The sequence below is a fragment of the Tamandua tetradactyla genome, chromosome X (genome assembly GCF_023851605.1).
Source record: "Tamandua tetradactyla isolate mTamTet1 chromosome X, mTamTet1.pri, whole genome shotgun sequence".
NCBI lineage: Eukaryota > Metazoa > Chordata > Mammalia > Pilosa > Myrmecophagidae > Tamandua > Tamandua tetradactyla.
In genome coordinates, this window is record NC_135353.1 from 2,361,516 (window position 1) to 2,378,060 (window position 16,545).

Consider the following 16,545-nt stretch of genomic DNA (forward strand, 5'->3'; position numbering starts at 1 on the left):
TTTTTTATCATCACAATCGATTTTTTTCCTTTTTCTTTTTTGGAAAAATAACATATATATACCAAAGAGCTATAAATTTCAAAGCACAGCACTGCAATTATTTGTAGAACGTATTTCAGAGTTTGGTATGGGTTACAATTCCACAATTTTAGTTTTGTACTTCTAGCTGCTCTAAGATACTGGAGACTAAAAGAGATATCAATTTATTGATCCAGCAATCAATTTGTTCATTAAACCCTACCTTCTCTGTATAACTCCACCATCACCTTTGATCTTTCTATCCCAGTGGTTAGGGGTATTTGGGCTCTGCCCAGTCTGTTTTCATGTTGGAAGGGGCTGTCCATAATCTGCAGTGGTGGGATGGAACTAGCTGATGTTCTGGAGCAGCTGGGCCCCCCAGGGACCACTGCCTTTGCTGCAGGTGGATGGGCATGTCCCCCAGACTCTCCGGGGCAGGAGCCCGCCCTCCTCTTCCAGTGTGTGACAAGGCTTGGGCCCAGCCTGTTGACCTTGATGGAGTCAGGGCTAAAGGGCCGTGGGCTTGATGGCTATTGCCCCGGGCAGGGGCTGGAGGGCTGGAAAGGAGCAGCGGCGCTGGAGACCCCAGAGGCCCAGTAGTTGGAAGGCGGAGGGCAGCGAGGAGAAGCGAGGTGGGGGGCTGCTCTTTGCTCTTGCTTCCTGGTGGGACAAGAGGGATGAGGCAGGCTTTTCGGCATGTCAGGGAGAGAGACGTGGTACTGGGCCAGGACTGGGTGCAGGGGCTCCCTGCCTTGGCCTCGCTCGTGCCTGGGCATCTGAGCCGTGGGGGGCTGGTTCCTCTCCCTCCCTGCGGGTGCGGGTGCAGGGCCATGCTGGGCCCTGGGGAGCCCCCCCCCCAGTCTAGACCCAGGAGGCTGCATTCCTAACCACCGGCCCCCAGAGGCTGCAGTGATGTCGCCGTTGGGGCCCTTTAGGGCAGGAGTGGGGCAGCATGTGCTGGAAGGGGTCTTGGAGCCTCTGGATTTGCACCAAGGCCCTGCTCCTGTTTCTCTGTCTGGGTCACCATCGAGGACTTCCCACGCTGCTCCCCGCCGCCCCTGGGTCTCCCAAAGCCTCCATGTCCCCTCTTTCAAAATGCAGCCCAGAAAGGTGGGCCTGGGGGTCCCTGGCGGGGGCAGTGCAGGGACTGACAGTGGGGCCCAAGGAAGCCCACCCATGCCTTGCTCCTCTCTCCTGGCAACTTTCCCCCAGCCGCACTCACTGGAGGGCACCTGCGCATCCATCTCCTCCTGTCCCCTCCTCACCTGCCTGAAAGGCCCAGGTGTTGTGGCTGCCTCTGGGGCATGGGGTTTAGTAGGCTTGAGGGCCTGGACATTGCAAGTTGCCTTGTGAGTCCTGGCGGGCCCTGAGTCGTCTGTCCCCAGGCCCCTGGAGAGGGGTTCACAGCCAGCGGTGCCCAAACTGAGGACCAGGGTCCCCCGAGGAGTTGGGTGGCTGTCCCAAGACTCACCTCCTGGATACTGAGCCCCTGCAGCAGCTGCCGGTCTCCCCTCTGCCCCAGGGCCCCTATCCCTAACAATCTTGAGCAAACCAGTGGAGCCCTGTCTTTCCCACAGAGGAAGACGACTGCACTAGGAGCTCTCTCCTTTCTCCTCAAGTTACGGAAAGGGTCAGTGCGGTAGGGAGAGGAGTGGGCCCCAGTGAGGGAGGGCAGGTCAGAAAGATCAGACGGGAGGGGAGCCTCCAGCAAGAGGAGAGCAAAGAATGGTCTCCCCTCCCGGGAAGGAAGGGACGCAGCTGCTGCGAGAGAACCAAGCAAGGAGGCCCAGGACTCTATATGTAGTTGAGACGCCCCCTGTGTGGCTGACGTCTCGGGGGAGAGGCCGAGCCCCAAAGCCTGAGCCTCGGAAGGGTTGGCGCTCCTGAGGAGAGCTGAGAGAACCTCCCCACCCGTCCTCCCCTCCACCTGCAGCGGCTCCAGACAGAGCTGAGATTTGCTCCAGAAAAGTGAAGTACTCCCCCAACTCCAAAACGAACTTTTGTAACCTCGAAATGGTGATGACCATACACAAACTTGCATTGTTCCTTTGACAGAGCACCATATTCCCACTCATGGGCTGCCCGTTTTTCCTTTTTTAAATCCATACATCCAGATGAGTGTATAAAACATATCAATAAAGCCAGCCCCCATGTACCCACCACCCAAGTTGAGAAACACAACAAAAAATATCCCCACAGAAGCCTTCTATGTGCCCCTCCTCCTGCAGAAGTAACCAGTGCCCCGATTCAGAGATGATCATCTCCCACTTTCTATTTAGCTTCCCCACTGTTGGATGGACGGTTAGACAGTCACTTCATTTTGAACCACCAAGTGGCAAGCCAAGAGCTAGATGTGTAAGGGGAGAGTCCAGTTGCCACAGGTGGGTGAAGGCTGCCCCCAGCTCCCCCTCTTGAGAAACCTGTGACTGAAGCCACATAGAACACATAGAGGGATTGGGCTACTCTATTTTCTGCTTCAGGTTTGCCACAGCCTGCCTCTGGAAGGTCCAGCTGCCAGGTGTAGGTCAATGGTGCACACCTCCGAGTAATGAAATGAGTGTCCTCAGCCGATCCAGGTAGCAGGGCCTGCTGGAAGGCGGAGTAAGAAAGTCACTAGCAAATGGTCATCCAGAGACCTGACCCAGGGAGTAGGCCCCTAGACCTCTGCCAGGGCCCAGGCATGGCAGATGCCCATGGAAGCAGAGGTGGGGAGGGGCCCGCTCAGCTTCGTAAACAGCTTTCAACCAGCCCCCATCATGTTAATCGGCCCCCTTCACCTCCCAGGGTCAGAGAGGACAAGATCAAGCTGGTTTCCAGCTTTCTCCTCCACCATCTTGTAATTCAACCTTCTTTGGTTTGTTAACTCTTTAAGAGTTAAGAGTCACTTAGCTCTGGGGTATCCTTGCAGAACTATGTTTTAGAAACAGAAGAAAACCCTTACTATAGTTTGAATGGCACTTCAGAAGGGAGTGATAAAGGTGCATGTACTAAATCTGGTGTCTAAATCCAAAAGTCTCCAAAGGAAATCCTGTCACTCCCTTCCTCGGTTGCCCGAATGTGACGGTTAGTTGAATGGCTCTATGGAAGCCTGGTGTACGATGGCTGTACCCAGCAGGGACACACCGAGCTGGGGGTGTATGTGTGGGGGGGATAAGCATAAGCACAAAGGTGATGCTTTGAACATTGCTTGATCCTGAAGCATTTTTAGTGTTTGTGATTAAAAGCCTGAAATTTGGAGTAAGTCAGACCTGGGTTCTTCTTCCAGCTCAGCCACTTACTTACCATGTGACTTTGAGCAAGTTACTTTGCTTCTCCGAACTTTAATGGTCCCACTTTTGGGGGTGCTATGGGGAATAAATAAGATAAAACCTGTGATATCTTTCACTCAGTGCCTGGCACATGGTACAAGTTCAATACATGGTAGCTGTTACCATCATCATCATGAAACACTGAGAGCTTTCCAGAAGCTTGTCAGAGCAGCTAGTACCACAGGCTGTTGAGACTCCAGACATCAAAGAACCTTGATGCACACGCCCCTGCCCCAGCTCCTGATACCCCCGGTAGCAATCATCTTGGCTCCGCTTGCTGCCAGGGTGATTCCCAGAGGCCCACCTGGCCCAACTGAACATGTGGTCATCCTACCTCATTACCCAGAAGTACTGACAACAAACCCAATGTTCGCCATACAAACATGAAATTTAAATTTAACTTCATTAAAAGGACACACTATTAAAAATTCCATTCCTCTTTCATACCAGCCGCATTTCAAGTGTTCAACAACCACATCTGACTGGTGGCTACAATATTGGACAGTCCAGCTATAAAGCATTCTGTTCTTTCCACGATTAAATGTTCAGCAGCCTGTTAAGAAGGCATTCAGAGGGGTGGGGAGGATTGTGGGGAAATGGTGGAGAAGGGGGCTCCAGGAATCAGTCCCTCCACTAAAACAGCTGTTGAACTGGCAGGAACTGTCTGAATCAGCTGTTTTGAAACTCTGGAGTCTGGTGGAACACTGTGCGGCATCCAGGGAAGAGCTGGAAGAAGAGGCTGGTAAATTGTGGTAAATATTGGTGAATTTCACCTTCTGTACACCAGCTACCATCTCCCATCCCCCAACCACATGGCAGGCAGCAGTAGAGACTGCAGCCTCAGCTCCAGGTGCAGTTTGCTGGTACCAGGGTGGGCTCTAAGGACCTAATCCTCCAAAACCCAGAAGTCTATGGTCTGATTACTTATCACCGCTTTCGATCAGCTACTTCAGATTGCTAGGTGGCCAGCTCTGAGGGCAGCCATTGTTCCAATCCCTCTTAGACAAAAGGAGTAGAGGAGTCTTAAAGAGGCAGTAGCTTTTTTTCTCTCTTTTCCTCTTTCCATTCCCATTTGGGAGCAAAACTACTTTAGAAAAGTCACAAATTGACAGCTCCAGCCCTAAACAACACAATAATGAAACTCAGCAATGCTGGAAGAATGGAAGAATTAGCTATCCAGAGTTACAACAACACAGTACTCAAAATGTCCAGTTCTCAACAAAAATTTACAAAATACAAAAGAAGCAGGAAAGTATGGCCCATTCACAGAAAAAAAAAAGAATATGCTGAAAACCTTCCCTAAGGAAGCTCATACATTACAACTGTTAGTCAAAAACTTTAAATGAACTCTTAAATATATTCAATAAGCAAAAAGAATTCATATACAAAGAGTTAAAGGAAATTAGGAAAATGTCAGAACAAAATAAAGAGATAGAACTTATGAAAAGGAAATTTTTTGAAAACAGAAATTTTGGAGCTATTAAGTACTGTAATTGAAATGAAAACCTCATTAGACTGATTCAACCACAGATTTGAACAGGTCGAAGAAAGGATCCATGGACATGAAGGCAAAACAATTAAAATTATCCAGTGTGAGAAGCAGAAAGAAAAAAGAATTAAGAAAAATGAAGAGTTTAAGGAACCCATGGGGACACCATCAAGTGTCCCAACATATACACCGTTGGAGTCCCAGAGGACAAGAGAGAGAGAAAAGGGCAGAGAGAAAGTATTTAAAGAAGTAATGGCCAATGGTAGTTCAGTGGTTGGAATGTCTGCCTTTCATGCGGGAGACCAAGGTTTGATTCCTGGACCGTGCACCTCCCAAAAAAGAAGTAATGGTCAAAACATTCCCAAATCTGATGAAAGATGTGAATATACACATCCAGGAAACAAAATGAAGTCCAAGGAGGATAGACTCTAAGAGATTTACACCAGGACACATTATAGCAAAATTGCCCAAATCCAAAGACAAAGGATTTTGAAAGCAACAAGAGAGAAACAACTTGTCACATACAAAGGATGCCTAATATAATTAACAGCAGATTTCTCATCAGAAACCATGGAGGCCAAGAAACAGTGGGATTACATCCTTATAGTCATTAAAGAAGAAAACTGTCAACCAAGAATGCTAAAATTATCTTTCAAACATGAAGGAGATTTACAGATAAACAAAGCTGAAAGAGTTAATTAACAGAAAACCTACCATACAAGAAATGCTAAAGGGAGTCTTTCAAGCCTAAACAAAGAACACTACATAAGAAGAGGTAAAGAACATTGGTAAAGGTAAATATAAGATCTTGTAGTGTACTTTGGTTTATAACAGCTTTTTCCCTCCATATGACTTAGGGAAATGCGTAAAATAATATTTCAAATCTATGTTAAAGATGTAACCTGAGACAATAAGATAATGAGGCAGATATATCTAGGAGTAGAGTTTGTATACAACTGAAATTTTAATTACAAAGCTAACCACAAAGAAAATTAGGATTATAGTACAAACTCTGAAATCAGATCCAGGTCTGTATCACAGCTGTCTGTGTGATCTGGGCGAACCCATCTCCACTTTCACAGGCTATAAAGTGAAGATAATCTCAAAGGTATGTGAGTACAGAGCTCAATAAATATGTTAGCTGCTGTTATTTTCATTGTATGATTACAGTCATTCTTCTTACTGATGGGTTTAATATCCCCACAGCCTTGAGAATGGATGAGTAAATGTGCTTAAACATGAGTAAGGCTCAGTGGATCATTGACATTCATTCCGAAAAAGAGACCAGCGCAGTACTCACCAGATTATAATCTCCCAAGAGCCTGTGACATCAGACCAAGCTCATAACTGAGTAAATTTGATTAGATTTTCCAAGTATTTGCTGATTCCTTTGCTTGTGTCAGGCCCTCTCTGGGCAGAGGAGGGACAGAGAAATGGTTAAGACTTGGTCCAGCAAGAGTGATCAGTCACCCAGGAATATACAGCTGCAGGAGGTAGACCTCAAAGAATATACAGGATTCCCAGGATGGAAACTTAGAGAAAGGGCATTCCAGTCTTGAGTGAAGCAAAGAGGACAAGTCCAGAAGATGAAACCACGGGGCTGGGTGCCTGGACAACCCCAAGGAGATGGAGGTGACTGGGTCTAGGGTAGAGTTTTTGACACTATGGACCACGAATCCCATCTGCAAAGAGGGTGGGAGTCAGGTGATGGAGAGCCCAAGGGCAGACTTTGCAGGATGCTCTAAGTCTACTTCAATGAAATTCAGAATCATGTGGGACCAGCCAAGCCCACAAGTGAGTAATCATGCCTGCCGATTATTGACTTACTTGCTTTTCTGAGATTTTCAGTGACATTAAAGAGAGGGATGGATTTGTCTTATGTTTGGAAACCTTCAGAAGTTTAAATGTCCCTAAGAACCTTTTCTTTGTGGGGATGAAGGTGGAGGGAGCCTTGCACTTAAAGGGTGTGTGATCAGCACTTTCTTTTCCCACTTAAATAAAACTAAGAAAGCGCAGGTGCATCAGCTACAAAGCTCTCATTCAGCCAGACTCAGGATTGCATCTCATCTCTTATATTTATTTCATTTTGTAACTGGGGGTTGCCTTGGTCTGAGAAGGGTTTGCTACCATTCTAGTCCACCAGGCCCCTCCCCACCCTGTTGGGCTGCTTCTGCCAATGGTGCTTGGCACAAGCCATCTGCAGGGTTTTCTACCGATGGACTCCCGAGGCCCTGCAAGCATATATTCATGCTGATGGGGTGGGGGTGGGGGGATTGGAGTCCTGCTTCCTGACCCATCACTAATCCTCTAAAATCACATGAAGCTACCGGGACTTCCTGAGTAAAAGCTTAAAATGCTTCAGTTCTCTACAAATAAACCCCATGCATTGCTTGTAGAATGAGTCATCGTGGAGTGGGCAAGGAAGCAGAACTCCAATACAATGCACAATTCTTGTACAAGTGGCTTTAAAATAGTGTTTACAATTAGCAAGGAGCTAGATATACAAGCATACAGAACTGCCAATTGTAGAAAGTGATATTTCTGCTCATGTCCCCAGTGACGTTGCTCCAAGGACAAATTGGAGCTTAATGAAATGAAGCTGCAGGTGGCCAGTGAATACTGAAATGACCCAAGGAGAGGGGCACTGAGCCTTCTCCAGTCGGTTGGTAAACTCCATCTGAATGTCAGGGAAGTCTTCTTCACAAGTATCTTGAGTCGCTTGGTAAAAATATTTTGTAGTGTTCTTTTGTTTTTGTGTTTTCATTTTTTATTTTTTATTTTTTGGATGGGGCGGGTTGTCATCTCTAAAACTCTCTACATAGTCAGGTTGTCTTCCTATTCCCATTTTTACGAATTTATCACTTGTTCTCGAAAATCTGTCTGGAGTCTCCCACCTCCCATTTAAAAGCCTTGCTAATACCTTTTTGGATGATACCTTTTAACGGTTTCTACATTTCAAAAATTGTTTTCCATATGGCAAGTTAATGAGTAAACATACACTCACCTCCATACCAGGGCAAACTACGTGGGAGCAAACCTGGGTTTACATCCTGCTCTGCTATTAACCAAGGGTGTGACTTTGGGCAAATCCTTAACCTCTCTGGGCCTCAGTTTCCTCACCTGTAAAATAAGGACAATAGCTCCTACCTCATCTATGTCTTGATTATAAGGATTGAGTGAGACCAAATATTTAAAGCATTTGAGTTAGTGCTGGCGCATAGTAAATGCTTGAGAAATTCAGTGGTGACAGGTTTTATTGTTATTTCAATTGACACATCCAAATGTCTGCTCAACTCTCATCCATTGCAAAGACTTGCGCACAGTAGGTGTTTACTAAGTGTCTATTGCAACGAGTTGAATCGACTCTGGGTGTTCAGCTTTGGGGGCGAATGTTTCCCTTTACACTGGGCTGTCTGGTAGCAGATGGAGGGGGCCCCTCGCAGCCCAGGTGTTAAGAGCTGCTTCATATAGAAGAAAAGCTGCTTCTCATCAGGCAGGTTTCCCCTGGGACTTCTGGCCCCCACTGTTGCCAAGTGTTTGGTGTGCTTGTCGGGGCTGTACCAGCCACTCATTTGAGCTTTGAAGCTTCCCACTATCAGCTACAAGCGTTTTTTAATTGCTTTTGGCTGAAAGCGTTGGGTGATCTGTTCAATTCTGGCGACATCCCAGTCTCCTGAAGTAGGATGGAGAGGTGAGGTGCCACCCACACACGAGTCCCAAAACCTTGGGCCCCTGGAGGGGTGAGGTCCAGCAGAGGCTGCAGTTCAGGAGGACCTGGCTGCTGGGAGATTCACACTTGACTGTTGTGGTTTGGCACTCACCATTTGGTTTTGCAGATTCGGCAGCATGTGTGCACATTTACCCCCAGACCTGTTTAGAGTTGTGTGCATTGCTGCATGGGGCTGGAGGTGGGGGTGGGGGGTGGGGAGCTGTGATTGGTCAAGGTCATTGGAGATGAACCCACTACTTGCCCTAGCTTTGTTCCTGCTTTCAGCAAGACAGTAATTGCTCAAGGCAGGGGCTTCTTAACTTGAGATCCCGGGGTGGAGCATAAGCCCCTGGAATTGTACGCACAATGTCGGAAGGTGCTTCTTTCTGTGAAGAGAGAACGTAGCTCTTAACTGGTTCTCAGAGGAGTCTGTGACCCAAAAATAAAAGTTAAACCCACAATGCTCTTGGCTTTGGTTTCCCCAAATCAGCTGTGTGTATCAATGCCCACACCCCAAAGACCCAGCCAGGGAGTCAGGGCAGTGACGGTGGAAAGCGACAGGTCTCAGGCCAGCAGCTGATGGATTGTTCAATCGGTTGTTGTAGACTCATGTAGACAAGGCCTGCAAGCTTGGGGAAGCCAGGCCCCCCCAGGCCAGCCTCAGGCGACAGCCCCCGTCCTGCCAGGCCCTGGGGAGCGAGTCCTTCCTGCCCGGCAGCTCCTTTGCCCAGGAGCTGGCCCGAGTCACCTCCTCGCACAGCGACTCAGAGGTGGCGTCATGGGGCGGCTGGGACCTGAAGGCCTGGAGGCAGGCGCCCGCTCCGCCACTGCCTAGCTGCGACGCTGCAGGTAAGTGACGCCCCTCCGTGCCTCCCTTTCCTCACCTGCCAGCCGGGGCCCCTGCTCCGCCCTCCTGCAGCCCGTAAAGCTCTGCGCTCCACCTGCAAGGGCTTTGCACCTGTCGCTTGCTCGCCCTGCTCGCTCTTTACCTTCTCCCAGGCATTATTTTGCAAAGGGACAGCAGAGGTGTCAGAGTGGGGTGCACCCCCCCACCCCCCGCCGACAGACTGTGAGCCCGAGGGGGCCAGGGTTGAGCTGCTGCACCTCCGAGTCCCCCCCCAGTTCCCGTCTGCTCCATTCAGGGGGTGCCTCTCCCGCCTGCTGTGTCCTGTGTCCTGCGCCCTCACTCCCACGGGAGGACTGGCAGCCCGGGCCCGGAGGACAAGACCCCTGGGGTGGCCGTGGCTCTGGATCATCTTCCATATTGGAGTGCGGCATCCATGGGAATGAGAGCACAGCGGCGGGCCCGGGCGCCCCGATTTCGCCTGGGCTGTCACTTGGGCGCCCGAAGGCCTGACGCACACAGGTGTGCAGGGGGCTCGGGGTGCAGAGCGGCCGGGCAAGGCCAGCATTTTCCCAGGGCCTTGCATGGGGACGGGGCCCGGGACGCCCGGCCTGGCCCCTGGCTCTGCTGCCCTGTCTGGGACGGCCGGCGGTGGATCCCACGGCGGGGCTGGGGCGGCTCTTTCTCCCCCTTTTACCCCCTTTGCCCCTCGGGCTCTGCAGCGGTCTGCCCTTGTGCTGACCCCAGGGACCTGTGGTCCAGCCAGGCTGCTGTTGGGGGTGGCCCCGGTCCTGCCCCGCCTCTGGAGCCACAAGCCAGGGCCCCCAGCTGGCCTGCCTCGCCCCCCGCCCCCCATCCACCTTATTAGCTCTCTTCCCAAGCCGTGCCCTTTACCCAGCTGAGGAGGGTGAGCCTCATGCCTGGTCCCCAGTCCTATCCGGGAACCTTTGGAAGTTGGGCTCACTTTGGGGGGGGCAATGTGTGTGGGGGGGTTCCCCGCTTTTAGCCTAACCCAGCCCTGGGACTCGGTGCAAGACCCAGGCGGCGGGCACCACAGGGGAGGAAGAAAGACGGGCTACAAGGATGTGTTTCCTGGGCCCAGGCGCCCTCCCAGCATGTGAACCGAGGCCTTCCGGGACCAGCCACCCCAGCACCCCCAATTCTGCGGGGGAGCCCCAAGGCAGCTCACACAGCAGTGGGGCAGGTGGGAAGGCAGAACCCGGAGGGCAAAAAGAGGCCTAGACGTCTCTGTCATTTGGTTGTGATGGTACTTGATGGCAGCTCCAGATGGCTTCACACCCCTGGACAGTCCCGGCTCCTACACCCGGTGGTGGGGTGTGTGCAGAGGGAAGCTCCTAGCGAGCTAGCCCGGCCCCAGGTCTCCCTAATTTAGAGGATGGCCCTTGCCAGGGCCTACCACTCTCTTTCCCTTAGAGGAAATCTTGTCTGCCCTCCACTGTAGGGAGGCCCTCTGGAGTTCTACCCAGTAGCTGCTTGCACATTTCCAATGATGGGGAGCTCACCTCTTGCAGGCATCCCCTTTCATCTTTGGCAACCAGTGACCAGAGGTGTTCCTGGTGACTGGGGCTGCGCTAGAGTCAGCAGAGCAAGTTTTAGGCCAGACATCTTAGCACCGAACCATCCAAACGAATACTGTGTCCTCACGAGGAGTCCTCCTGGGAAGTCATGCACGGCCGCTGCCTTTTGACTTGTATCCACGACTCAGATCCACTCTGCAAGGCAGAAAGATTGCCTTCCCCAGGACCCCTTTGCCACAGTGCATCCCTCTGACCTGAGAGTGCTGTGGGGTGCGGGAGTGAGCACCCCGACAGTGTGGGAGCCCCCCACCAAGTGCAGGGCTTGATTCTGTGACCCCATGCAGTGTGCTACCGACCTGCCAGTTCAAAGGAAACGTCTGAAGGGTGCAGGGGCCGTTTCCAAGTTTGGCAAAAACCATTAAAAGAGGGTGCCGGGCCTTATGGAGTAACAAACACTCCCACACTAGAGCTGGTTGCCTTTGGGACGGCTCATGCAGGGGCCCCGGAAATGGGCTTTACAAAAATAAGGCCTTCTCACAGAAGCTGTCTCCCTCAGTGCCCCCTGCGAGGCAGGGTGCTCGCACGGCGGGCTACCGCTGTCCCAGCCAGGCTGAAACCCAGGGGCCAGTGACCTGCCCTCCTGCTGACACCCCCCACGCCGTGAGCGTTAGCCTCTGCCCACAGCGGTGGCGGAACTGACGGTGACGAGGGCAGAGGGACACACCAACACGCGGTAGCTGACGAGAGGGCAGGCGGGGCACCCAGGACACACAGGAATGGGAGGGGCAGTGGGGGGTGGCAGTGCCCCGCTGTGAAGCTGTCTGAATGTGGCTGGAGGGAGGAGGCTGAGGATGAGCCCAGGGCAGTCATTTCCTGCTGGCCTTGTCCCAGGCTCTCCCCCGAGGCGGCCCAGGGTGGGGGTTGGGAGGCACCCAGCGGCCACCCGGCACTGTCCCGGGGCGGACGGTGTCACCCGGCAGTGGTCAGGCCAATCGCAGGCCCAGTGGACGGGGCGGCCAAGCCTGGGCTGCAGCTTCCAGCCACCACTTCCTCCCCGGCCCCGAAAACATTTGTCATTTCCTGTTTGCTCCCTTTTCTAACGGGTCTGATGGGCAGTGTCCAAGGGCAGCAACTGCTTCCTTGGGGCTTATCTTCAGAGCACACGGATTCAGAACAGAGGATGCAGCCTCCAAAACAAAACTCAGGCGGTGGCTCCTCACGAGGTGGGGGGGGTGACCCTGGGTCCACAGGGTGGGGGACTTCGGCCAGGTGGCAGCGCGCTGTGTGGACGCAGATTTCCCCTTCGGCTCTGGATGCTTGAGATTTGGCAGCCCTTGGGTGACTGCCCGCCAGCCTCGGCCCCACCGGCCTCTCCCTCTGTTGTCCATGCCCTAGGCTTGTCTTTCTTTCCACCCTCCCCTGGGGACTTTTCTGTCTCTCCCCCCTCCCTCCTAGGCTCTAGCCCCCGCCCCCCACCAAACAACAGTGTCAACAGGCCATCAGTGGGGATGGGAGTCGTGTCGGTGTAGACCTAGCCACACACGCGTCACTTCGGGCAAGTCGCTTAACCTCTCAGATGTCGCATCAAGAAGCTGGGGACGGAAACGCTGTGCCTCCTCCTGTTACAGCAGGGCCAAGGGCAAGGAGAGAAGTGGGGGGTGGCAGAGTGGGGGTGCTGCCTGTCCAAGGGAAGCCACACGGCCCAAACTAGCTGTCCACCCTGGCAGCTCAGGTGGAGCCCAGCGTCCCCCCACGTCCTGATGGGGTGGCTTTGGACAGATGTGTGACCCACCCCTGCTATGAGGCTGGAGGGAAATAAAGTGTGCAGAGCATGCAGGGGGGCAGACCAGTGCCCCCGCACCCACACCTTCCAGGAGGACGAGGCCAGAGCTGGGACAGGTAGGGGTGAAGCGCCGGATGGGGAAGCAAACCCACGTCCTCCCAGGACCACGGATTTGTCCCCTCTGCCTTGGCAGGGACTGCTGCCAGGCCCAGGAGCCAGGCACGCCCCCAGGCGCCCACCCCTTCCACCTCCAAGCCCACCCCCTCCCAGCCTTACTGGGCACCGAAAGCTGGGAAGGCAGGGCCTGCCCAGGCACGAGTTGTAGATTCAAGTCTTCTGGTATCTGGGGTGACACAGGTCAGAAAGTTGCCGTGGGAGCTGGGAGAGCTCACTGGGCAGGGCAGGCTTCCTAAGGACAGGCTGAGAGGTGGCAGCAGGTGAACAGAGATGGCAGGGCAACTCCGGCCCCCGGGGTGGAGGGCTGCGAGCACTGGATTAGGAGTCCCAATCTGGAACCGAATGCCCATCATTTGATTCTTTCCCCCTTCGCCCCTTGAATGGCTCCCAGGCTCTGGGGCTGGGGCTTTGGGCCTCCCCTGCCCGGCGGCCTGGCTCCGGGAAGCTCATCCGCATTGCCCGTGCTCCAGGCAGTCCCTCCTGGTATTGGAGAGCACATCCACCTGACTGCGTGATGGATCTGCCACTCCTGCCAGGACCTCCCGGGACGAGGCTGGTGTCAGGAGTGCAGTCCCCACCCCCATTGAAGCCATCCTCCCCACACAGCCTGTTTGGCCGCAACTCTCAGTGCCACTGTAGGCATGTTCCAACCCAGGTAGCATTGTGTAGAACTGTCACCTCCCTCCTTCTACACACACTGTTTCTAGTAATGCAACCTAATGTTACATTTGCTCTTTTGGTGGCCCATCTTGAGCAGACAGACATATGAAGTGCCTAAATCTTTTTCACTATGCGCTCTTGTTAGTAAGCTCTGTCTTCCCCATCCACTCCCGTGCTGTTGCAGCTGGGGCTTTGAACCTGAGAGCAGAATCCTATTTGTATTTCTACCCATGGAATTTTGCTTGGGAGGGTGGGTGTGCATGCAAGTACATGTTGGTGTGCTCGCTCAGGCTTTCCGCTACACCCAGCACCAAGTCCTGGGTCCCCACACAGCCACCGCAAGGCTCAGATTTCTGGGGAGCCATCATCTAACATGTCCCTTTCGTTTTCTGTTTAGCAAGAGAAGCAGAGCTCAGGTCTTCCGGCAATGATCCCTGAGCAGGGGAGTGAGTACCTGGCCCAACACCTGCATCAATTCCAAGGTAAGCAGTTAAGGTCCTGCCCAGCCCCCAGGGTGGGTCCGAGGCCCCCAGCGGGAGGCACCCCAGCCCAGCTTTGCCGCCAGTGCAGTGATGAATGTCATCAGCATTCCTGAGCTGGGGAGGCGCAGGTAGCAAACCCACCGGTCATGTTCCCGACCTCACAGAGCTTACAGGTTAGCCAGGTAGGGGCCCGGGCCTCAGGTGGGGCGAGGTAGGTGGCTCGCACCTTCATTTCAGCCCAGTGCTGCCTCCACACTGTGCTTCTCAATTCCCCTGCAAAAGCCACTGTTCCTTTGGGCCCGTGTCCCACCTGCCAGGGGCATGTCAGGCAACCTTCAGCTGCAGGAAAGCCGGTGGTCCCCAGGGGTTCACCTTATGGGGTGCAGGTTCAGTGTGGTGAGAACAATCCAGCCCTGTTCTAGGAGAAGCCCGACTGCTAGCTGAGAGCATGGACTCCCGGGTCCGATGCACCTGGGCCCGCCTCCTGACCGAGCCCTCTCTCTGCAGCCGTCCAAGAAGAAGTCACCTCCAAGTGTAGCTGCAGCAGGTCCAGCTGCCCGTCCCGCCAGCACATGACTCCATCCAGGCCTGGGCTCCTTCCCCATAGCCTGATCCCAAGAGTTACCCCACCCGCCTGGTACCAAGGCTTGGCTTTGCCCGACCCCCCATTTCCCACACCTACCCGCTCGGGCCAGACCCTCCTGGCCAGCCCGGGCCCTGTCCCCCAGCGTGCGCAGTGTCCCGAGGCAGTGTTGTGGGCAGCGGCGGTCTCAAAGGGGGCGCCTCTGGGGGCCCCAGCGTTTCCATCCCAGCAGGCAGCTGTGGTCCCCAGTCCCGTGGCTCTAGGAGGCAGACCCGGCCGGAAGGTGAGTGCCACCCTGGCCCACCCCCACTTCAGCCTGCTGGGTGTCCCCAAGACCCTCCGCCAGGGCACGGCCAGCTTCAGCCCCTTGAGTCCCATCCAGGGCATTGAGCCACCGAGCTGCGTGGCCTCTGCTGCTGCCACGGCTACTGCCGCCACTGTCACTGCCAGCCTGTCTCCAGGTCCGTTTGACAGAGTGGGCGCACCCCCTGGGCTGCCCCCACCGTGCAGTGTCCCTGTGTCCCCCGACTGCGCGAGCCCCGACGAAGACTGGGCATGCAACTGCGGCCCCCCAGAATCCCCCACGTCAGTGCCACCTGCGACAGCAATGTGAAGCCGTAGCAAATCCCCAAGGGACCCCACACCCCACTCCCGGCGGCCCCACGTGTCAGTTGGAGTGTTCCGTCCCCCTGGCTTCCGCGACAAAATGAAAGCTTGCAGTTTTTCCAAGCTACCGTCCTGTACATATTTGAAAATTTTTGTAAATCTGTTTTTCCTAAACGTTAATGACGGAAGTATTTATACTTCATTTTGTGACTTTGTAAATAAAGTGGAGGCAGAGCTTTTGTTTGGGTATAGTTGCGTTTCTCATACACTGTTTTGGGTTTCTTATACCTTGTTGCAAATATGCAGACTGTTTTGTTCGTGCAGTGACACCTTGCCAAGCGGGGAGGCTGGGTTGCTTTGGGTTCCGACCAAGAAACGTTGTGCAAACTGACCCCCATCCCCAATACACAAGCACTTGGCGCTGGCTTTACACTCCTGCTAAAAGGCCTGTCGCCTTGTGTGATTCTTAATCTCTTTTGCAAACCTTGCACTCCCCACCCCGTCCCCAGCCTGTTACCTGATGAGCGTGTTCCAGCGGGAGCTGTGGGAGCCTAAGTGCCCCTCCAGAGGAAAGTTCGAGAAGAACCAGCGTGGGGGCCTTTAGCATTCGGGCCGAGAAACACCGGGTGTGCAGTTGCCCGGTGTGCACCTTCTCGGGGAGCAGGGGAGGTGCTCCTCCCGCTCTCTCGTTCTGATGTCAGACTCTGTGGTTTCGGGGAGAAAGTCTGTAAACATTGATGGTTGCTTTGGGGTTGTCTTTGACGGCTTTTATCTGCAATTATCGTCATGTATATTTAAATATCTGTGGTGGAAACCCACGCCCGCTGTCCTGTAAAGTTTCGTCAGTGTCCAGACTTTGCGTGGTCACCTTGAAACTGTCACAGCGTGGGCGACCACATTGGAAACCAGAGTTTGTTTCAAGCCGGCGTGTTTCTTCTCCATTCTGTAATAAACAGCCAGAGGAAAGCGTTTCCGGGTTTTCATTTTTGGGGGGCTCGTGCTTTCAGAGGTTAGCTGCTGTCCTGGGCATCGCCGCGTGGAAGCATGTCACTGCTGACCCCTGTCCCTCATTTTACACAGGAGGAAGCCAAGGGGTAGTGGGGAGGCCGTCCCAGGCTGGGGACAGGGGGGACGGGGAAGACGATACACGGGCTTGCCCTGAGACCCGAGACTCTTCTTTCCTTACCCTTCTAGAGCCACCACAAATGCAGGTCACTGCCCTGCCAACCTGCCCTCCAAACTGGAAGGAAACGCACACAATGGCATAGAAGGCCACTGAAAGCTGGAACTTTTTTTCAGGGCTCATGGGGGCCCACCAGGGGGTGACAGATCCAGTTTAAGACCCACC

At 53.6% G+C, this 16,545-nt stretch overlaps 1 protein-coding gene across 6 annotated transcripts in view; it reads left to right on the forward strand.

Annotated features, from left to right (window-relative positions):
* The window catches only part of MAMLD1 (mastermind like domain containing 1), a 68,598-nt gene extending 53,162 nt beyond the window's left edge, over positions 1–15,436 (forward strand). For 2 of the 6 annotated variants that reach the window (XM_077146254.1, XM_077146257.1), the window contains exons 4-6: positions 9,130–9,373; positions 13,924–14,008; positions 14,516–14,632. In XM_077146254.1, coding sequence (XP_077002369.1) covers positions 9,130–9,373; positions 13,924–13,964 — 285 coding nt within the window. In that variant the 3' untranslated portion in view covers positions 13,965–14,008; positions 14,516–14,632. Of the gene's footprint in view, positions 1–9,129; positions 9,374–13,923; positions 14,009–14,430 lie in introns of all 6 variants that reach the window. The other 4 variants (XM_077146252.1, XM_077146253.1, XM_077146255.1 and 1 more) reach the window with 3 other exon arrangements.
* The last annotated feature ends 1,109 nt before the right edge of the window (positions 15,437–16,545 follow it).